Source organism: Camelus bactrianus, chromosome 17 (genome assembly GCF_048773025.1).
Source record: "Camelus bactrianus isolate YW-2024 breed Bactrian camel chromosome 17, ASM4877302v1, whole genome shotgun sequence".
In the NCBI taxonomy this organism is placed as follows: domain Eukaryota; kingdom Metazoa; phylum Chordata; class Mammalia; order Artiodactyla; family Camelidae; genus Camelus; species Camelus bactrianus.
Window position 1 is genome coordinate 34,488,185 of NC_133555.1, and position 22,608 is coordinate 34,510,792.

The following is a 22,608-nucleotide window of genomic DNA, read 5'->3' on the forward strand; positions in this document are numbered from 1 at the left end:
CCACCCCCCGCCCCTTCCGGAAGCCACCACAACGAATCCCGGCACCCTAGCAACAGCGCTTTTTGGGCGGTCCAGTCCGGGAGCAGGGCTCTCGGTGCGAGCCAATAGTGAGGGGCTCCGGGAGTGAGGCGCGGGGGGCGGGGCTCGGCGCGGCCGCCGCCATCTTGGTGCGAGAGAAACAATAGGACGGAAGCACCGCGGGACCCGGCTGAGGCAGCAGGTAACGCCCGCTTTGCCCGGCTTGGGGCCCTGCCTGCGGCCCTACCACCCTGGGGACTTTAGAGGATGGTTTCCCTGGGCATTTGGGGGAAGGGGTTTTTGTCATTAGCGGTGTCCCTGGGCTATTTGGGTTATTTGGGGAGGGGCTCTCCCGCGATCATGGGGGTGGGAGAGATGTAGGGTCCTTGTGGGCCAGATTTCTTCGGGTCATCATTTGAGAGAGGCATTATGTCTTCAGGTTACTGGGGAGAGAAGAGCTCTCCTGGGTTTGAGGAGTAGAGTCTTCTCTGGTCATTGGGGGTTCCCCGGATATTTTGGGGGTGCGGTATCTCCCCCTGTCATTGAAGTCTCCTCAGGTCTTTGGAGGGAAGGCAAGATCTCTCGGGTCATTGAGGGGTCTCTCCAGGACATTGGCGTCCACGATCTCCTGGGTCATTGAGGGGCGTCTCCTTGAATGTTCGGTTGGAGAAGTCAGCCCAACGCCTCAGGTACAGTTACCTGCGGCCGGCAGATGTGCAGCCATTTTGAGTGTTGAATGCCAGTTGGGTTTGTCAGCTGGTGGGGAAATCTGCACACCTAGCCTTATTGTCCCTAAAGGCCTAAAATGGATCCGAGAACGTCTTTATAGCGATAAGCTTCACCGTACGTGGAGCTTTCATTTCTTTCACATTTGATTACAGACTGCTTTTTGTCTTTTTCATCCTAATGATTTATTCTTGGATTTTATTCAGTTTCATACAGTAAAACTGAATTGCAGAAAAGTGAGTCCAGACGTTGTGAAAATAAAATGTAGAAGCCAGTAAAATCTTAATAAATACCAGGGGAAATGAGTACTTAAATACCAGGGGAAATAGAACTAATCACTGTTTGGAATGAAACATTTTGGTAGCAGAAATGTACACAGAACAAGAATAAAATAAAATCATCTGAAAGAATAGTTTTAAGAAAAAGTACTGAAACTTTTTAAAACTGGTAACAGAAGTGTTGCAGATCACCAGTTTCATGATATTTTGTTTGAAGCACCATGATTAAAGTACTTTTGATGAATTCTAGTATTTAAAATATTTGCTGTATCTGCATTTTTAGCAGGGTAACATTTAAAGTGAACTAAGATGCTTATTTACAGAGGTTGCTGCTGTGGAGTTTGTGTAGTTGCGTCCTATAATCTAGTGTTAAGTATTTAAAGAGATGTTTCAGGGTGGTACTGTTATTGTTTTAACTTTAGCCAGTGCCAGAATTAGCAACCGAGCAAAATGAATACTTTATCATGTTGATGTAATAGGCTAGTTGATCACCTATTAACTTTTCTGGAGGAAAAAGTCAGTTGAATGGCTGTTCCAGTTGGTTTACCTGCTTTGTGACTTCAGAATAGAATTCACAGGAATTGTTAGAAATCATGGGATGAGAACTAGGGCTAGAGTTGATATAATTTTAAAAACCAGTTTAGCAGATATAATAGACTTCTTTTTGCTTCAGGGCTTTGCAGGTGACAGACAGGTACACGTTATATCTGCCTGGTATCTGTCTGAGCACTGGAATGTGTGAAAGAAGGTGCAACCACTGGCTGATGAATCTTAGCCAGTCTTCCTTACAGAGGGGTGCGAGGGATGCCAGAGCCTTCCGTAAGCACCGGAGATGTCACTGGTATCTAGGCAACACGGATGAGACTGAGCCTCCCTGAGGCCAGCTTGCTGAGGTGAAAATTTTCCATTGTTTGGCTCATAAAGAGGATGCACTGGGGAAGAATTTTTCCCATAAGTGAAGTTATTTTACCTAGTGGGATAATCACCTTAAACAAACTGTACACACTTATATAATGGAAAGTAAGTAGATGATTACTCTCATATGATTACATTTTATATGATTACATTTTAAAGCATGTTTTTGTTTTTTAAATAAATTATATTTTGGCCTGTTTGCATACGGAGTAATGAAAGTAACAAGTAGTACTAGCGTTTCATAGTATATTCTGGTAGCAAGAAAGGATTCTTTTCCCAAAAAATTGAATTTAGAATTTACCTCAGAATTTGAAGGAAAGTCTTCTAAGATGATGGATAGTTGGTTTGGGTCTGTTAGCCATCCATCCATCACCAGCTTCTGTAGTTACCAACTCCTAGCCAACCTTGTTTCATTTACACTCTGCCTTCCTTCCCTATCTTAAAAAAAAAAAAATTGCTGAAGTTTTAGGAAACGTATCCAAAAAAATGTATTTTATCCGTAAGTATTTTACTGTGTATCTCTTAGAAACAAGGAGCTACCCACTTTATCTACAACACTATTATTCTGTCTAAAAAACGATAATTCCTTAATATTTTTTCAAATATTCAGTCATGGTCAAATGTCCTCAGTTGTCCCACTATTTTTTTTATTGAGACCTTCTGACTCTAGTGGCCAGGTTTGAAGGAGTCACACCTGTATATCTTTTTGATGAAAAAATTGTGAAGGAACTGCCAAGGCTCATTCAAAAATGAACCCTGAACTGTGAACTCAGGACTGTCACGGACCTCAAGGACAACACAGTGCAAGACCCTCCTCCTCCCCCTGTGTCATGTGGTCCAGATCTTCTGTGTGCAATGGAGAGGAGATTCTTCCCCTTAGCCTCCAGGAGGATGTAGATGTTCTGCTCCTTGTCTCTTTACAGACCTCATTCTCTCACACTGACATTGCACCCTTGCTTACAGGCTGTTCACCATTATGCGGGCCTTGATCCAGTGCTCCTCCTTCTTTACCCTTGGGGTTCCTTCTGAATTCCCTTTGTAGGTAATTCCCAGATCTGTTTTCAGGTTAGGTTCACTCAAGCTTCAATCCCAGTACTTCTCTGTCTTCTGAACATTTCTTCTTGATTCCTTGACCATCCATTACTAAGTGTTTGCAGCTCAGCTCTGTCTTCTCAGCTGTTTCTGACTTCATGAACAAAACATCCTTGTTCTGACTTGTTGTGAAGGCTCAATATTTGACTCATCCCTCTAATTTGATTCCCTGTATCAGGGGTTCAGAAAGTATTGTCCATGGTTGCCTGCTCCACAGATTGTATGCAGAGTTCAGTGGTGGTGTGCATGTTTCAGGAGAGAGGCCCACAGTTGTCTCAGATTCTCTAGGGGTCACTCGCCCCCTTGAGAGTTAAGGACAGTGTGCTAGACCTAAGCAACCTACCAGGTCCTGTTTCTCTACCCTCCCACCCCACTCCTTCCTTAATTCTCTTGTGTGAGCTGGACAGGGCAGCAGGCTCTGTGGGTACAGTGGAGAAGACAGGAGACCCTGTGCCCTGCCAGGGGTGCCATTGAGTCAGGGGAGGTGACATTAAGGAGGTCATTCTAGGTGAGACAGGCATCTGGAGACAACAGTCTGATGTCTTAGTGGCCCCAGAATATAAGGGCTGTTAGGACTCTTTCCCTGCCGCATCCCCTTCCCCCTTCCCTGGGGATGAAAGAGGAGAGACCTGTGAGAGAAGGAAGCCCAGGAGGGGAGATGATGGAGAGGTCAGTTTGGTTGTGGTCCTGATGGCCTCCTAGGGGTTGTACCTCTGTATGGGGTGGGGTGGGGGGAATTCCTGCTGTCATCTCCTTCCTCCAGAAAACTCCTAGGCTCAGGACTGTGAGATCTGTGTTGCCTCCTCTTTCATCTTTGGTTTCAACATCTTCAGATGACCAAATACTAAATTTATGGGCTTACAGAGTTGCCTGAAACATTACTATGGTATGACATGTAACAGAGAAGCTTGAGAGAGCTTTCTAAGGCACTCACAGTTTTTCTTTAAAAGTTTAAATATTTTTCTTCTCTTGAACCCCCTTTTTCATGTATGCTTCTAATATTTATAGGAGTTATATCTGTTTATTTGCTCCTTAAGTAAGAATGTGGACAGAGAAGGCTCCTAGTAAATGCTGGTCCCTATTGCCACTGTCCCTCCACCCAGGTCATTATAGTAGTGACCTGCTAGTCCTCTGTGAAGCTTTCCTTATTTCTCTGCCAGGTTAATTTTCCTAACGTAAAGTGTTACCACCCTGCTTCAGAATCCATGGTGGCTTGAATACATTATAGGTCAGGTCAGAGTGAAACAATGGGTGCAGTCGCTTAAATCTGCTCTGTCCCAGCAGTTCTACTTCTGGGAGTTTTCTTACAGAAGTACTTCACAAGTATACAAAGCCAGATGCAAGGATGCTCATTTCATTATTATTGTAATAAAAAAGTTAGAAATAATGTCAGTAGGGAAGTCAATAAATACATTGTGATTGTGTGTGACTATAATGCAGCCTTGGAAAGGAATCATAGAGATGTGGAAAGATGTGTAAGGCATATGGCTTAGTTGGGGGGGGAATGGCAAAGGAGAAATATTAAATGATTCTGTTCATGTGAAGTACTCAAGTACTCAAATTTGTAGAGACAGAAAGTTGTATGGTAGGTACCAGGGTCTGGGGGTTAGGGAGGGTGAGGAGTTATTGTTTAATAGGTATAGAGTTTCAGTGTGAGATGATGAAAAAATCCTGGACATAGATAGTGATAATTATTGCACATTGTGAATGTACTTAATGACATAGAAGTGTATACCTCAAAATAATTAAAATGGTAAATTTTATATTGTGTATATTTTATCACTTTTTAAAAAGTTAGGTGAGAAAAAGAAAGCTGATTTTACTTGGGAGAAAAAGGCAAAATGACACATATAGCCTTAATCCTATTTGTGTAAAGAACAGAAAGATGTATTGAAGAAAATCTACAGGATGAAGAGACCCCAAACCAATAATGGTGGTCATTTTAACATACTTGTAACCAGTTTAAAAATCTGTTATTTAAGAGCTAAGCAGGATGTCTGTTGGCTCTCCATTTCTCAACCTGTTGTGGAAGCCTCCTTTCTTCACGCTTCTTACACAAGTGCCAGCTTAATTGCCGCCCTCATCCCCTTGCACTGTCAGGTCTACTCTCTGACCTCCATCTCCCAGTGCCCTTTTTGTAGGAACTAGGGATAGTGGACAGAGGGTAGCTCATGTTTGAGGGGTGCATGCAGGCAGTAGACTAGATGTTTAACCTTGTCCCACCTCCTGGCACCTCCATAAAACTGTAGCATTCCTAGAGTTCACAGGTTAAGACAGGCACCAAGAGTAGGTAATGCACCATTTATACCCAAATATAAGGCAGGCCCCAGTTTGTCCAGCTTTTAAAATTCATTATAGTTCACATACCATATAATTCACCTCAAAAGAAGTCCTGTATCCATCATCCCCTCACATAGGGTCTTTTGAGCTGCCCCTGTCCTTTGTAGAACCTATGCTTGGCCTTAAGAAACAGACACAGCAGCACCTTCCCAGGGTTGCATGCGCAAGGACCTTATGGGTTGATTGGGATGCTGCACTTACATCAGGAGGCCAGAGGAGGACGGTAAGCCCAGGGTGCAGGATCCTGGGGCATTTGGAATGTTTGACCTTCCAGAGGTGCCAGCTGGCAGCTTACAGACTCTGGGCCCAAAAACTGATGGATATGACCAGTAGATCTGGGACAGGTGAGGGCTGGGAAAGGAAGGGACAGGCTGCCCTTGGCCCAAGAATGATTTGTCTTACTCTTAGAGTGTTTTTACTCTGAAAATACCTTAGGCTCCTTGTATAGAACCACAGGAAGGGAACAGTGGTAAGATGTCGAAAGTGGAAGTTCCCCATTGGTCTTCCCTCCCAATCCTCACATGCTCTTGACTGACTGAAGTCTCTTGCCCTTCTCACAAGCCAGGTGATTCCAAGGGAGTTGGTGTGTGATTTGCTTCAGAACTATGGGTGCAATTAAGCTTGATTTCCCCAAGGAAGTTTTTTTATATTTTGCTGTGCCTTATTTTGGAAAGACATCTTAGGACTCATGGAGGACGAGTGGCAAATGGTCAAGTGTTAGGACATAGTACTGTGACCTATGCAGTGTCAGGAATTTTCTCACTCCTGTATCTTGTTCTTTTCCTCGCTGGTCATGGAGGAACACTGACTGTCCTTGGTCAGAGTAGTTGGGTGATAAAAGATGCCATATTGGTGCTGTGAGCCTGGATTCTTTAAAGACCCTGGAGCGGGGAGTATTTACCTGAGCGAAGTATTGTGAGGACCCAGAGGAAATTGTGCCCTCTGGGCACAGGATCTGATGCAGTGCAGGGCACATGTGGTTCATCCTCCAGCAAGTGCAGAACTCGTGCTGACCTGGGCGGGTCGGGGTTGCCTGGGTTCTGTGGCTGCCCATGAAGACTGAATCATTTTTGGCACCATTTGCTTCAGAGGATGAGTTCATGTTTAATCTGGTTTGGGGACTTGCTGAGAGATGAGCAGGGGTAAACATTGACCACAGGCAGGGAGCATATAATCTTGTCTGAAGCCAATGGACCATTACTTATTAGCACACAAGAGAACCATGACTCAAAGAAAGAAAGTCCCCATAGATGGAGACCTTGTAGCAATTTTGCCCATAGCCTGACAGGGTCACTTCTGCATGTTCCTGTTGTATATGTTTCCTGCAAGATGGTGGGAGTCATAGTCTGTACCAAGGAGGAGGAGACTGGAGATGGAGATTTACTCTTGAAGAGTAACGGGCTTTTTAAGGAAGACTGGTAATTCTTGGTGTATGTATGGAATACGTGTTAGAGATTTATGAATAAATTTCATATTCTGATAAAGAGGACATATGGCACCTTAGAATCAATAATTTAAGTTTTCTTGAAGGAGTGGTGCTACAGTTTTGCTAGAAGAAGCTTTTTAAATTGCTAAAACTGTAATTCTAGCTGTGTAACTGATGAACATATTTCTAGGTAGTCTGAAAGCGCCTTCTCCCTGTCCCCTACCATTTTGGGGCCCTCTAGTCTTTCATTCCAGAAATCTGATCTGATGAGGCAAAGAGATGGGGCAGTGTGATCATGCTGGTGGTTCTAGGGAGGAGAAGCCTCTGAAAGGCTGCTGTTTCCCTTATGAAAAAGCTTGTCTGGATTTTTTGAACAGTCTGCTGTTTTATTTGTCCCTCAGCATTGGTGAAAGGATCTGCATTATTGTGACTTTTGTGAAATAGTTCCACCTACAACTTGTAGTTTCTCCTTCATTAAAACTAGAATAAAATGCTAATGAGGGAGAAAAGGAACACCTGCTGTTGGACCCCAGGCATCTGTGTCAGGTTAATGCAGGGCTTCTGTGTCTTGTCTCTCTGCTCCTGCTGCTTCCTTTGGTGGAGCCAGCCCCTGATATGGCATGGGTTTGACCCTTCCAGCCTTCTTAGCAGTGACTCTTATCTCAAAGTATCTATCCTAGGAGATATGGTGCCTAGGGGCACCCATCTGTAGGGGAAGTGATCTTAGTATCTACTCCAGAAGGCTGCTGTAGGAGTGGAGGAGTTACAGAGCAGACTAAGTGCTCAATGAACAGTAGCTTTTGTCTCTGGCATGGTTGTATCTCATTGTCATTGAAGGTTGAGGAGTTGGTCACTTCCTCCTCTGACCTTCCAGCACCATGTACACACTTTAGGGACAGCATGTATTGGAGTTATTATCCTCACTTGTTTGCATGTGGTCCATCTCCCAGGGTCTCCATCATGGAGTAGAGCTCTGAGCATGCAGTGTGGATTGGATCAGTGTGTTTTTTGTGTATGTGTGTGGATGAGTTTAAAACCTTAAAGAGCTGAGCAGCCATCTGGATTTTCCTGTTTCGGTTGCAGTGAATTATTTTACCCCCTAATATTTTCCCTTTCAGTTTTAAAAGTAACAAATATGTGCTCCAAGTCTGAGAATCTTTCAAAAAGTTTGGAACATTCAGGAAACTAAAGAGAGGGAATAGCAATCTTACCACATAGCACAGGGCAGATCCAGGTTTTGTGGTGTCTGAAGTTTATATAATGTAATATATATAATTTACTTTCTACAAAATATATAAGTACCATTTTTAAATAAAAAGATTTATAATTATGAAAACAATTGTATAAAAAAGTGAATATTTGGATTGAAAAAAGAAATCACGAAACATTATATATTTCAAAAATCAATACTTCAGTAATTTTTTCCCTACATTTTTGGGCAGCATATTGACTGCTTCATTCTATGACAGCAGTGTCATAATTTTTCTATAGAAAAGTCACATAGTCACTACTCTAGGTTGGTTAATCCTCATATGCTTTCTGTTATTGACAACTTAGAACAATTTCTGTCAGCTTTATAACTCATTATATGTCATGTAAACTTTACCATTTTAACCATTTTTAAGTGTACAATTTAGTGGCATAGCTGGAACTTTTTGCCCATCTTTTCCTCTGTATGTCTTATGACATAGTTCAGACAATATAGATCATACATACAATTGTGTATCTTCCTTCTTTCACTTAAAGAGCATATCATAAGCATTTTCTCAAATTGTTTAAACATGTAAAATTAATAGGCAAATGTTTTATAGTATGCTAGTAGTTCATCATACACTTCCCTACTGATGGATGTGAAGGTGAGTGCGTTCATGCTGGGGGATAAGAAGTGTCCTGCCGGGACTTGATGTTTATGGAGCAGTGGTGGGAGTCTTCCTAGGGTTGATGGTAGTTTGATGCCATATACCCATGACCCAGGTGGGTCAATCTGGTCAGCCACTGTCCTTGATACTTTTACTCTTCCTTCCTGGCTTTATTTTGCTAAAACTCCTTTTTGTTTATTCATTTTTGTCACCAGAGATTGTGCCTCATTTGTTGCCCAGCTTTTCTGGAAGTCCAGGTCATGGAGGGAGTAATTTTCCTTCTTCATTGTCTTGCAGAGGCATCTTGTTTAAAGCTGGATGGCAGACCTGCCAACATTGCTGAAGAGTCCTTCAGCAGATACCCAGTACCAACCCATGGCCTTTCTTTGCTTTGCCTGCAAAAGATGGGGATAATTACCTTTCAGTTATAACTTAGCAGCCTGAAAACCTTGGGTCTTTGGGATGTGAACTCAATACCAACACAGAATTTCTGAATGCTAGTTAGTATATTTGTTTTAAACTATGATAGTTAATCTTCTGATAGCCACATTTTTACAGTTTATTCTTCAGGGACCATTCTTTTGCCTGATTTTCTACAAAAGGGAATTTTTCAAGAGGTTGCTTTGTTTACCTGAGCTTAGACTTTGTTTACATGAAATGTTTCCACACCATCAGGTCCCAGATGAGTGCTTAGGTGCTGGGTCCTTCATTTATATTTCCCAGTTAATGCAGACTTAATAAGGTGGGAGAATATAAATGGAAAATTAACACCCAGTCGATGCTGAGAATACATTTTGTAAAGTGTATGGCATGCCTCTTTAATAACTGTACTCTGTATGGTTGGTGTGGGTTTGATAATTGCAGTGGATACCTCTTGAGTTTTCTGTTGATCTGTGTGCAGCAGGTATTCATAACACAGTTGTAATTTGAGGCACATCCTGTGGAGTGCTTACTTTGTGCTGGTGCTCTTCTGGGCTCTGGATATTCAGAACAAAACAGTCAAAAATCTCTAACTTTATGGATTTTGTTTTCTTGTGGGGCAGAGTGGGGGAGACAAAGTAAACAGGACAAATAAGAAAACAGTATGTTAGATGGCAGTTAAGTGCTGAGGAGAAAATAGAGCAGGGTTTTATAAGGAGTGTGGATGGGGCGATGAGGCACTTTTAGATGGGGTGGCTAAGGAAGACCTCATTAAAGAGGTGACATTTGCATAAAGAGCTGAAGGAGGTAAAAGAGTGAGCCAAGAGGATATCTGGGGAAGAGTGTACCAAGCAGAGGGAATGGCAAGGACAGAGGCCCTGAGGTAGGTGTATATCGGACTTGTTTGAGAAATAAAAAAGCCAGTATAGTTGGAGCACATTTGCTGTTGGTTTTTCTACAGAAAGACTTATTGTACCAGTATGCTTCTGTTCTGCTCATTTGTATGTAAAGGATGCTTTTGCTTTCACTTTACAAGAATTGAAAAAGATAGCCATGCAACTGGTACAGGTTTGCTGGTATTAAGACCCTGATATATAGCACAGAGAAATATATTTAAGATCTTGTAGTAGCTCATGGTGAAAAAGAATATGAAAATGAATATATGTATATTCATGTATGACTGAAAAATTGTGCTGTACATCAGAAATTGACACAACATTGTAGACTGACTATAACTCAAAAAAAAAAAAAAAGACCCTGATAAAAATTAGGCTTTCAAAGTGAGCAGATGGCTTTAGGATTAGCAATGGGATTTATGAGGGAAAACATGGCTGTCCCTGAAAGTCTCTACCATCAGAGAGTATCTTCACAAGATAGTGACCCGGGTGTACCTTGCTAGGCAAGATGCTCAATGTAAGGCAAATGAGCCCTGTTAGAATGGATGGGAAGGTTAATTTCAGCCAATGCATTTGCATGTAGAAACTATTTAACAGCTAGTATCTTTTAATTACAGTATTTTCTGATTATTAAAATACGTACTTACTATAAAATTTTTGTAACAGAATAAGTATAAGAAAAATTCAGCCCTTTTATTGAAATGTAATTTATATACAATAAGATTCCTCAGTTTTAAGTCTATAATTTGATGAGTTTTGACAGATGTATGCAGTCATATATAGTCTTTTGTAGTTGACTTTTTCATAATGTTAACATAATGCTTTTGTGATTAATCTTTGTTGTTGTATATATCAATACATTCCCTTTTTTGTTGAATAATATTCCATATATGGATATACCAGATTTTGTTTATTCATTACCATTTGATGGACATTTGGGTTGTTTCCACCTTTTGGCTATTGTGAATAGTGCTGCTGTGAACATTCATGTATAAGCCTTTATATGGACATTTGTTTTCATTTCTCTTAGGTAAATACCTACGAATAGGATTACAGGGTCACATAATAAGTATATGCGTAACTTAATAAGAAACTGCCGAACTGTTTTCCAAGGTGGCTGTACATTTTCATTCCTACTAGCAATGTTTGGGGAATCCATTGAGCAACCCTGGTGGTATAATCACGGGTTGTGTATGGATGTGTGCAGATGTGGGCGGTGGCTCTGGGGCTTATGGAGAGGAGGTGCATGTGGTGAAGGTTGTTTTTCACCATCAGGCTAATACGCCTCACACCATCCCCTGTGACTGCCTAACCCTGGGGTTTTTCTTAAGGCAGAGTAAGTGGCCCCAGCAGATCCCATTTGTAGCCTCATGGACTAGATTCTAGATGTGTGAGCTAAGGGCCCGGAGGTTTTCATGAATCATAGTTGTTTTATTTGCAATATTTTAAAGTTAAGACTATTAATATTAAGGCATTGTTTCCAATATATCCTTAAACCAATTTGATAGATTTAAGGGGATGGGCTGTGGGAGAAATCTGTGTCCTCTCCTAGGATGATCATGTTCTGTGTTCCTTACCTGGTCATAGTTTCATGGACAAACGTGAGGAAATGTGGAAAGCTAAAACAGTTGCTTAATCTGAAGCCAATATTTTACACTATTCTCTATCTCCATAGGTTCAGGGTCCACACATCGCATGGACTTCTTAGTAACCATTAATACTCTAGGATTCCTGGGAAACTGGGCGTTAGACTTCAGATATTTAAAAACCTTTAAGAGATCCAGCTGCTCAAACTGTATGTGAAACAGAGAAAGAGTGGCAGTGAAACAGAGCAGGTGCTTTGGGCACTTTTCTCTCTTCTGACCAGGCTGAGGCCACTAGAGAGGAAGCTGATCTGTTGTGTAATCCTTGGAAAGTTGATCCTTCATTTCCCACAGAGATAGGGCCTATAAAGGACCCTAAAGCAAAAGCTCCATTTCTTTGTCTGCAACCCCAAATATGAGAAATATATTGTACCGTGAAGCCATACTTATGTTCATATTCAGAGATTAAACATAATGAAAGAAAAGAATCACAAAACAGGACTTACTATGTGAAATACAATGGTACTCACTGTTTTTTCCGACTTGATTTTTTTTTCCCCCACCGGCTACCACTCACTAATTTGGTTACACAACCCACAGAGTAGAGCTCTATGCCAGGTCTTTCCTCTCCATTTTACAGACCAGAAAACTGGAATCCAAAGGGAGCCAGGGACTTGGAGTCTTTCTCCAAGTAACTGAGTGGCAGAACTTGGACCAGAAGCTGGCTCCACCTCACTACAGGATAATCCATTTTCTCCCTAATTCTGCCTCACATTTAGGAGTTTCCTCTGTCATCAGTATTGGTACAGGCGAGAATAAGCCTTATTTTTCCTGCCTTTCTTACCTGATGATGATTCTTCTCTGAGGAGCAATGTCCCTTGGACTGCCTGAGTTGGGTGCTGGGGGGAGGGTGGCAAGGTGCCATGTTATACCCAGCAGCTAGTGAACACACAGGAGATCTGGGAGAAGCTGGTGGAGACCCTCACTGGGCTTTTCAGCCTCCAGCCATGAACCATATTGTAGAGAGTTGCCATGAAGGACCAGTTTTTGTTTTGGATTTCTCATTGGGGGTAGGTAAGAGAGATGCCTGGACAGAGATTTTTTTTTCCTACTTAACTCAATACATTTAAGGAATCTCAAACAGAGTTGGAAAGGTATTTGTATTAGTGTTAGCATTACTCTGGTTACAAGAACAGTTTTACATGTTTATGAAAGATTTGAACTGCCTGGCCTATGAGGAGTATCTTGTTCTTTCATAATTGAATAATTATGGTACCTGGTTCTTGCTTGGATACTGGCAGGCTGACCATAAGCCAGTAGCTTTCCTTTGGTGTTGCTCTTACTCAAGAGGGCTTGTTCACTACTGAAAAACTAGTGTGAACCTGTCTGTATAAACCTAAAGGGCTTGTGTGGCCAAGCCTCTCAGAGCTCCACCTTCTGGAGAGAGTCTGGAATGGCTGGAAGTTCTTCAACCTTTAAGCAGATTGCCTCTGTAGTGTCTTGGGACTCCTCAACACATGCCCTACTGAGGGCTTCTGTGATGAGAACTAAGTGCCAGCTGAGAAATCAGAACTTTTGGTGAGAAGGTAGTGCCAGATGAGAAATCAGAACCTTTGGTGAGAATATAGTGCCAGATGAGAAATCAGAACCTTTGGTTTGCTGCTCTTTACGTAAAGGAAAGTTTATTATTCCTATCCTCGAGTTCAGTTGGGGCCCACCATCGGTTCTCTCTGAAAGAAAGAGATTAACACCAGCTAAACTCTTTTTTTTTTGAAAAAAGAGGATGTTTTATAAATAGAAAATGTAAATACATGGTGAAAGCACTGTCACAGGACAGGCTAAATGTCCCATGTATATTTGAGTGCTATACAACAGCAGGTATGCCAGAGACCCTGGGCCCCAGAGGCACCTGTGTGGGGACATCCAGCAGATTGAGGTTCACTTGGAAAGTATGGCTTACTGTCCCTAGCGCTGGGTGAGTTTTCCTCAGCTCCCCAAATCAATTTAATTGGTTTCAGCATCTACCTCATAGAAGGTATCCTGAAGACCAAATGAGGCAAATTCCCGTAGTGAGCCTAGCACAGAGTCAGTGCTTTACCCTCCTTAGAGGACAGTTGGCACTCTAACCGAACCATTCTCACCACCACCACCATCTTGCAGTTGGAGTCATGGGAATCAGAGGAGTTCCCAGTAAGAACCCTATACAGATACTGAAGTGTAGCCTAAGCCCTGTTAGTAGTGCTAGTAGCGACTGTGTAGTCTGAATTATAGACAGAAAACAGAATGAGTTGGAAATGGTTCACAGGCACATACAGCTGTGCTCTGCTGAGATCCAGTGTGCTTGGGGATTCCAAGTCAGGTCTAAGGCCCTGGACCTCACTGGATGAGACCCCTGAGTGCCCCAGGAGTGCAGCTTTGGTTTAAAGGTGTGCCCCAGCTTTTGAAGATCAAGATAGAACCGATAAAAATAGTCAGTGACCTAGAACACTGTGTATCTTTTTAAAAGGAGTTAGCCAGCCTTGATCGGTTGTTTTTAGATGCAGACGTTAATCATTAAAGCTAGGCCCAAGCTCCTCTGCGAATAAGGTTAATGGGGCTTGTCTTTGGCCTTAAGCAGGGCAGTGTGCGTAGACAAAGTGGGGGAGTAAATCTTACTAGATGGTGCGTAAGCAGGTTTCCCTTCAAATGCGTTTTATAAAAACAACTAATGACCAAGAGTGAACCCTAATTTGAACTTTGATGCTGCATCAGTATAGGTTCATCATCATATGTAACAAGTGCACTCTGATGGGGGATATTGATAATGGAGGAGGCTATAGCTATGCATCTTTGGGGCAGATGGTTATATGAGAAATCTCTGTATTTTCTCAATTTTTCTGTGAACCTAAAACTGCTCTAAAAATAAAGTATTAAATATAATTAACGGAGAGACTTGGACGTCAGTTACCTTAAGTTTAACAATTTTATTAGAAAATGTAAGAATTAATCCCAATATTAGGCTTGAAATTGTGATTTTACCTTGTCTTGGCTTCGCGGTAGTGGCTTTCCAACGCCGGGCGGGGTGATTGGGGCTGTTTAGGGGTCTCCGGAGCCATCACTGCCTGTCGACATCCGGTCCCGCCCGGCAAGAGCTCTGGCTGTTTGTTTCTGCAGCAGGAGGCGAGGCGGGAGTGGGCGGTGTGGGCGGGGCCGCGCGTAAGCTCATGCTGTTTTGTCTTTCGGCTGGAGGAGGAGGACTAGCGCCTCCAAGGCAATTCCCAGGCCGCTTCCAACTCTTTGTCACTGTTCGCTTTCGGCAGAGCATTCTGGCCCGCACAGCCGAGAAGCTGAGGCCAGACGGACGGACGCGCAGACTGACGACAGACGGAGGACGCGCTGGCCGCTGGACCCCGCCGCCTCCCCCTTCTTCCTGCTGCCTGCACTTGGAGAATGAGCCCAGCCTTCAGGGCCATGGACGTGGAGCCCCGCGCCAAGGGCGTCCTGCTGGAGCCCTTTGTCCACCAGGTTGGGGGGCACTCGTGCGTGCTCCGTTTCAACGAGACGACCCTGTGCAAGCCCCTGGTCCCAAGAGAGCACCAGTTCTACGAGACCCTCCCAGCCGAGATGCGCAAATTCACTCCCCAGTACAAAGGTGAGCCCCCAGGTGCCTTAGGGGTCTCGAGCGCCTGGCGAGGACATGCGAGGCCGGGGCAGCCATCCCGGGAGCCCTCACCCCCTCCCACTCACTCCGTGTTTTCCCTCCTCCTCCTCCTTTTGGCCCTCCGCCCAGCACCTCACACCCTCAGTTTTCAAGCCCTGGTAAGATTGCTCGATTTTGTTTTGTTTTGTGGATTTGTTTTGAGTTTATTTTGGTGGAAGTGTAGTTGTGTTTTATGTTCAGGTGTCTCTTGATAATGGTAACCCATAGTTCCCATGAGGGGACAGCGGGGGAAGACTTTGGGAGGATTTTACCCAGAATACTTGCTGCCTGCTTTTTGTCCTCCGGAAAACCAGAAGCCCTGGTGATTAGGTAGGCTGGGAGCAGGGTTGAGTCAGATGGAATGCAGGAGTGGGAGGCCTCTACTGATTAGCTGAAGCCCTTTGCTATTACGGAATGTCCCGAAATTGCTGTATTACGGCAACACTTTGATTCATATATGGTGACTCTTTCTTCCTTTTTATAATGCAATTGAGGGGGCATCAACAGCCACCAGAATGGTGTGGTCTTTCCTGGAGGGGCGGGGAATCCTTTGTAAACCAAGGAATAATCTACTAAGGAAATTAACTTTAAAGTTGCATTGCCTGGTTATACAAAAGACTCTTGAACAACCTGGGTTCTTCTGGGACTGTTGAGACATGCTCTTCGAAGACAGAATGTACCGGGAGCCTCTCTCTGTACTCTGAATATGCATGTGTGTTGTGGTGGGGGTGGGGGAGTTGGGGGCCCTCACTTGGTCCTTCTTTGTTGTTTTTTCCAGGACAAAGCCAAAGGCCCCTTGTTAGCTGGCCATCCCTGCCCCATTTTTCCCCTGGTTCTTTCCCCATGGCCACAGGGAAGCGTGGTCCCCTGAATTCCCCACCCTGGCTCCTCTGCACCCAGAGCTGGGGACTACCTCAGAAGTGTCGTCTCTCTGAGCACGCATTCCCCTGCAGCGAGCGAGCGGGCGGGCAGCAAGGACTGAGCAAATTGAGTGAACCCAGGCCAGAGAGGCCTGGGAGGAAAGGTGTTCAGCCAGTCGGTTGTAAGGCATTCGTCGGCACCTGCTGAAATGATCCCATCTGACAGCCCCCTCCTCAAAGACTGTCTAATTACACATGGCAGGTTCTAGAGACTCGGGGAGAGCTGCTTTCAAGGCTACTGCGCGTCTGTGCTCCCAGCCTAACCCTATTTGCCTTGTGTTCATTTTGTTCTTTTGTGACATGAGACTGCAAAGACCAATAAAGCAATATATTTAAGGACAAAAGGCTTGGGGTGCCCACCATGTGGGGGGTGCTGCAAGAAGCCTTTGCTAGGGTGTCTTGTGCTGTGTGGTTTGTTTTGTTTGCTCCTTTATTTTGTTTTGCTTGCCCAGTCTTCCCTTACCCTTGGATGCTTCATACCCCTCAGGCAAATCTGTGTTCCCGTGTTCAGGCTCTGCTTTAAAGCAAGCCTCAGGGCCGTCGGAGTTTCTGTTTAGGGCATTAAAAATTCCCACAAGATATAAAGAGCAAATGTTTTTACATCTCTCTTAGGATGAGAAGAATTACATAAAAATTAATAAACATTTTCAATGATGGAAAAATGTGTCTTGTAATTCTTTGGCTCTTGCCTTGTTGAGGAAGACTCTCAGCCATGTTTGCTCCCTAATCACTTGTCTTGTATGGTGTCATTTTTTCTAGCTGTTTTGATATTTGTTAGGTTTGCAGATGAGTTTGGGCCTCTGGCAACATAGAGACTAAGGAACAGGGTAAGAAAAAAACAACTGTTACAATCATGTTATTTATAACACATCTTCCTATGGAATTAAAAGTCCTCTCTGTTCCTCACCCTCCTTCCAGGTGTGGTATCTGTGCGCTTTGAAGAAGATGAAGACAGGAACTTGTGTTTAATAGCATATCCATTAAAAGGGGACCATGGAAATGTGGACAGTGTAGATAATTCAGACTGTGAACCAAAAAGTAAGCTCCTAAGGTGGACGAACAAAAAACACCATGTCCTAGAAACAGAAAAGACCCCCAAGGACTGGGTGCGGCAACATCGGAAAGAAGAGAAGATGAAGAGGTGGGTATAGACGGAGAGGGCACTGGACTCTGTGGGAGGGTGGAGAGGGATCTCAGTCACAGCGCAGTCCCCTGGGGCTAAGGACTCACACGATGGACTTAGGTGCCTTGTCAGTCTGTGATCAGTTCCCACATGGCATGCCCAGCTTCTCTTTAATTGACTCTGAGTTAGATCATGCCACTTTGGGTAAGATAACTGTAGTGGCAGCTGTAAAGGGTTTCAGTCACTCATTCCTTCTGCAAATGCCCTGTGCCAGGCACTATGCTGCATCCTAGAGATGGAGCAGTGACCCAGACAGGAGCCATCCGCTCACCCCAGGTTGTTCACTGATAGTGGGAGACAAAATGGTCAGTTGTGCATCCCCAAATTTTGGGGATGCACCTAAGCAGAGCCCACCGAGTACTGCACCTTGGCAAAGCTTGTAAAAACACAAAATTACATACACATATAAAATGTAGCTAAGTAGGTCGACTTATTCTCATGGAACTTCAGTTCAGATTGTCCCAGTCTCCAGCATTCTGAGTCAGGGAATCTGAATGTACCAGAAGTCGGGGGGTGGTACTGCCTAGAAGAAGAGGGCAGTGAAGGCTGCCTTGCAGGATGCAAAGTGGAGGCTGAGGCTGTTCTTGCATTTTAGGGTTTCCTTATTGTAGAAAAACAGTGAACTGGTCCCTTAATATTTTTAAATCAACTGTCTTTAGGTATAATATACATACAGTAAAATGTACCCATTTGCATTGTTTACGTGTACGCTGAAACAACTACCCAACATCAAGATATCAAACTTCCTATCAGTCCAGAAAGTTCCTTGATGCTTCTTTGGCCCTGAATTTGAATTAAGACAGTATGATTTACTGGTTTCTTGTCTCTTTATAGCCATAAATTAGAAGAAGAATTTGAGTGGCTGAAGAAATCTGAAGTCTTGTACTACAGTGTAGAGAAAAAGGGGAACGTAAGTTCCCAGTTTAAACACTATAACCCATGGAGCATGAAGTGTCACCAGCAACAGTTACAGAGAATGAAGGAGAATGCAAAACATCGGAACCAGTACAGTATCCTTTGTTCACAGGGCATCTCTGCCTTGGAGGGGAGGGGAAAGCAAGTGAGGAGACCCTTGGAACTTGTAGAGAGAATTTGTATTTTTTTAGTTATGATTGTGCCAGGACACCCTACATGGTAACTACGGGCAACTATCACTTCCCTTGGGGCTGAGAGCTGGTGTGGGAGTGCAGGCGGTGGGAATGGGGTTTGATGGGTTCCTAGGGGTGAGGGGTACCTCATGGAGGGACCGGGACCTACCTGCATCAGGGAGGCTTTAGCCTAGAGTGCAAGTTGCTGGCTCATATTTTCAAACTCCTGCGGAAACTCCCAAATAGCCTAACTGCCAAGGTCTGCGGCTGACGGGGAGGACTGACCAGACTGGCACATGAAGAAAATACATGATCCTTTCTTTTTTGGGAATCAGGGAACCTAGATGTACCAGATAGAATGATGCATTGAACCTCTAAGTACCAGTTACCCAGACTGAGTTAACCCACTCACATCAGCCTCCTGCCATGACTGTCTCTATACACCCAGCATCGCCCAGCTTCGCCCAGCTGAACTCTTCTGATACAAGTGTCAGATCATTTCATCTGTATACACCTCAACATGTATCTCAAAATGATAGACATTTTAAAACATTAATACCATTATTACACCTTGAAAAGTGGACGGTAATTCCTTACTATCAAATATCTAGTATGTGTCCCCATTTTCCTAATTGTCTCGTAACTGTTTTTGATTATTTGTTTGAATGGGGATCCAAACGAGGTTCACAAACTGCATTTGGTTGAAACGTTAAGTCTTTTAAAATACTCTTTCTTTTTTCTCTTCTTGGAAATTTCTTGTCAAAAAAAACTGGGTCTTCTAGAGTTTCCCACCATCTGGATTTTACTGATTACATTCTGTGGTGTCTCTTACATGTTACTCTTTCCTCTCTGTTTCCATTAAGTTGATAATTTGATTTACAGGCTTGATCAGATTCAGGTCCAGTTTTAGGGGGGTGGGGGCAAGAATCCCTCAGAGATGGTATTGTACCTGTCCATGAGGAAGCACAGTGTTTAGTTGTCTTTCTCTTTTGTATTGCCGTTGCCTTAAATCCATTTTTTTCATTAGGTGATTTTCTAATTTTTTCATTCCTTCTTCATTTATTAGCTGGAAACCTGTGAAGAGAAACTTCTATGTGCTTATTCTGAGGTATAGTTCATATAGGAAAGGCAAGTTAAATGTTTATTTTCCTTTATTTACTAGATATTTGGAATAATGAGATGGTTTTTTAACATCCTTCAAAGGTGACCACCGAGTTTTTCAGCATTATTATGAATCCATGAATTTAAACATTTGATGTGTTTTAGTCCATTATAGTTATCTTTACTGATGCTCAAATTGTCCCACGTTTGGCTAGGAGAGCCTTTTAAAATAGGCTTCTGAGTCATTTTGACACAATGACAGTAGTTTGTGATGGCTGTCTTACTCCCTGGTATGAAGAGATGGTACAGGGTCATGTATGTGTCCTACTCCATATGTGAATTCAGTATTTCTTTAAGGCAGAAGTTGCAAACTTTCTCAGTAGAGGGCCAGATAGTAAATATTTTAGGCTTTGCAGGCCATGCACTGTATCACAACTCTGCTTTTATAGCATGAAAGCAGCTATAGACAGTAATGTAAGTAAACAAACATGGATGTATTTCAATAAAACTCTATGTATGGTCACTGAAAAATTTGAATTTCACTTAATTTTCATGTGTCATGAAGTATATATTTTTTGACCTCCTAAAAGTGTAAGAACCAGTCATTCCTAGCTTACAGGCTGTAGAGCAACGGGCAGTAGGTCATGGGTCACCAGTCCCTGCTCTAGGAGCACTGGTCTGGGCACTAGGGGAGCTCATACATCTGGCTGTGGTTTCTAGACCTTTTCATTGCCCACAGCTGGGAAATACATATTTATTTTAAAGAGAAAACTTCATAAGTTCATACTGATATTTCTAGTTCATATTTAAGATGAGGATTTACCAAACTTACTTGATGTTCTGTTTGTGATTTAGGACAGTATGTTTTTGGACCTTGATCCCACATCTTGCTGAGTTCAGGAAATGGTATATGTGTCACCGAGGCTGGGGGAGACCAGGACTGTGTTGAGTCCAGACCCAGGCTGTTTTCAGGCCAGTTCCCTGACAAGAACTGAAGGGGCCTTTTAGCCCTCTTGTCAGACCTGGGCTCCCTGCATGGGAGGTAGCAGGATCTCTGAAGCACTGTGTGCAGGCATTGTGCCCGGGGAGTGCCCAGGCCTCGTGGAGCAGCACCTTTTCTTTAGAGGGGTATTGTCCTTAACTACTCAGAATTTATCTTACTGGAAAACCTGACTTCCCGTTATGAGGTGCCTTGTGTCCTGGACCTCAAGATGGGTACGCGCCAGCATGGTGACGATGCTTCAGAGGAGAAGGCGGCTAACCAGATCCGCAAATGCCAGCAGAGCACATCTGCGGTCATCGGTGTGCGTGTGTGTGGCATGCAGGTGAGAGGAGTGTTAGGCATGGTGTGGGCTGGCCAGGGCATACAGGAACTGCCATTCCCCCACCCTGGCATAGTCCCATTTTCTTAAAAGATTACAGATTTGACTAATCTAATCTGTCACTTTCTGATTAGAAAAGAAAGCATGCATGCCTGGGTGATCCCCTCTGGGACTGGCCTGGCTGGCTGAGTCCTGAGGTTGTGGACAGGAAGGGGAGAAAGGCAAGAGGGTTAGGCCCTTTTCCACCAACCCATATGCTGAGCCGGGGGCCTGGGGATGGAACCCAGGTCAGAGGGCTATATCCTGAGTGGGTGTTGACTGGAGAGGACAGTCCTGTGTGACTGGTATTCTTACTTAACAAGTTAAAGAATCTGATCCAGGGCTGTCATATCATTGCAGTCCCCAGGACCAGGCTCTGAGATAGATGACTGTCTTACCTGACCTGCTGGTCTCCCTCCCACAGGTATACCAGGCAGGCAGTGGGCAGCTCATGTTCATGAACAAATACCATGGACGGAAGCTGTCAGTGCAGGGCTTCAAGGAGGCACTTTTCCAGTTCTTCCACAATGGGCGGTATCTGCGCCGGGAGCTCCTGGGCCCTGTGCTTAGGAAGCTGACTGAGCTCAAGGCCGTGTTGGAGCGACAAGAATCCTACCGCTTCTACTCAAGCTCCCTGCTGGTCATCTATGATGGCAAGGAGCGGCCTGAGGTGGCCCTGGACTCAGATGCTGAGGACTTGGAGGACCTGTCAGAGGAGTCAGCCGACGAGTCTGCTGGTGCCTATGCCTATAAGCCCATCGGCACAAGCTCAGTGGACGTGCGCATGATCGATTTCGCACACACCACCTGCAGGCTGTATGGCGAGGACAGTGTGGTACACGAGGGCCAGGATGCTGGCTATATCTTCGGGCTCCAGAGCCTAATAGACATTGTCACAGAGTTAAGTGAGGAAAGTGGGGAGTGAGCTTGCCGGCTGCACCAGCACCTGAGAGACTCTCTGTGTCCCAGGCACAGCTGTGCTGCGCCAGGGAGGAGGCCAGTATGGCCCGGCGGTGGCCCCTGCAGCCTGGAGCTGATGTGCAGAGGCCTCTGTGAGTCCCAGCCTGAGCCAGCCCCAGCCGCGCTTGGAGTCTTTATTTATTTTAACTATTTCTTCAACATTCCACATTTGATGATGCAGATACCTCTTTCTTCCCTGAGTGTAAATGTTCTAATACAAACCTTTTTGTTAATTGTAAACAGTGCTGCTGTCGTTCTTGCCAGGGATAGGCAGCCACCCCCCCCCCAACCCTCAAGAAACCTCACACGTGCTGTGACCTCCCCCAGGGCCAGTGACATCCTCTTTGCCTGTGCCCCCACCTCATGGACCCTAAAGTCACCACAGCCTCTTGGCTTGGTCCTCAGAGTCCCCTACCCTAGCACCCACACACAAAACCTTAAAATGGGTCCCTCTGGGGTCTGTACTGGCCTGATGTCCCAGCACCCTTTATGTAAATAGCTACAATTGACTCTTAACCACAGGTCTTTCCCTGTTCTCATGTGACTTAAGCCAAAATTGGGCAGCAGGTGTGCCAAACCTTGGGTCCAGCTCCTGTGCCACTGGCAGCAGCTAATGGCTGACCATTGTGATGTCAGACGTCCCGGAGCCAGTACTGGGGCGTCAGGTAGCCACCAGGCTCTGGGTCTGTTGGCAGCCATTGGCTCTGTGGTACAGGTCCCAGGAGGTCCCAGGAGATAGGGGGCTTGATGGGAGGGGGTGTTC

General features: G+C 44.3%; 1 protein-coding gene across 2 annotated transcripts; it reads left to right on the plus strand.

The window, feature by feature from the left end:
* The first annotated feature begins 66 nt into the window (after window positions 1-66).
* On the plus strand, window positions 67-22,085 carry IP6K2 (inositol hexakisphosphate kinase 2). 2 transcript variants are annotated; one of them, XM_010969216.3, is made up of 6 exons: window positions 67-220; window positions 14,853-15,184; window positions 17,071-17,293; window positions 18,170-18,345; window positions 20,674-20,849; window positions 21,310-22,085. In XM_010969216.3, the coding sequence occupies exons 2-6, from the start codon at window positions 14,983-14,985 to the stop codon at window positions 21,808-21,810; spliced, it is 1,278 nt and encodes a 425-aa protein (XP_010967518.1). In that variant the 5' UTR covers window positions 67-220; window positions 14,853-14,982; the 3' UTR covers window positions 21,811-22,085. The 2 variants fall into 2 exon arrangements, with proteins under 2 accessions (XP_010967518.1, XP_074201026.1); XM_074344925.1 differs by lacking the exon at window positions 67-220 and adding an exon at window positions 313-707.
* The last annotated feature ends 523 nt before the right edge of the window (window positions 22,086-22,608 follow it).

Bases quoted from the DNA above. Each gene is read 5' to 3' on its own strand.
- IP6K2 (XM_010969216.3), top strand. From the start codon at position 14,983: ATGAGCCCAGCCTTCAGGGCCATGGACGTGGAGCCCCGCGCCAAGGGC. The intron at 18,346-20,673 runs GTATCCTTTGTT...TTAACTACTCAG, and splicing joins AAAACATCGGAACCAGTACA to AATTTATCTTACTGGAAAAC. The intron at 20,850-21,309 runs GTGAGAGGAGTG...TCCCTCCCACAG, and splicing joins TGCGTGTGTGTGGCATGCAG to GTATACCAGGCAGGCAGTGG.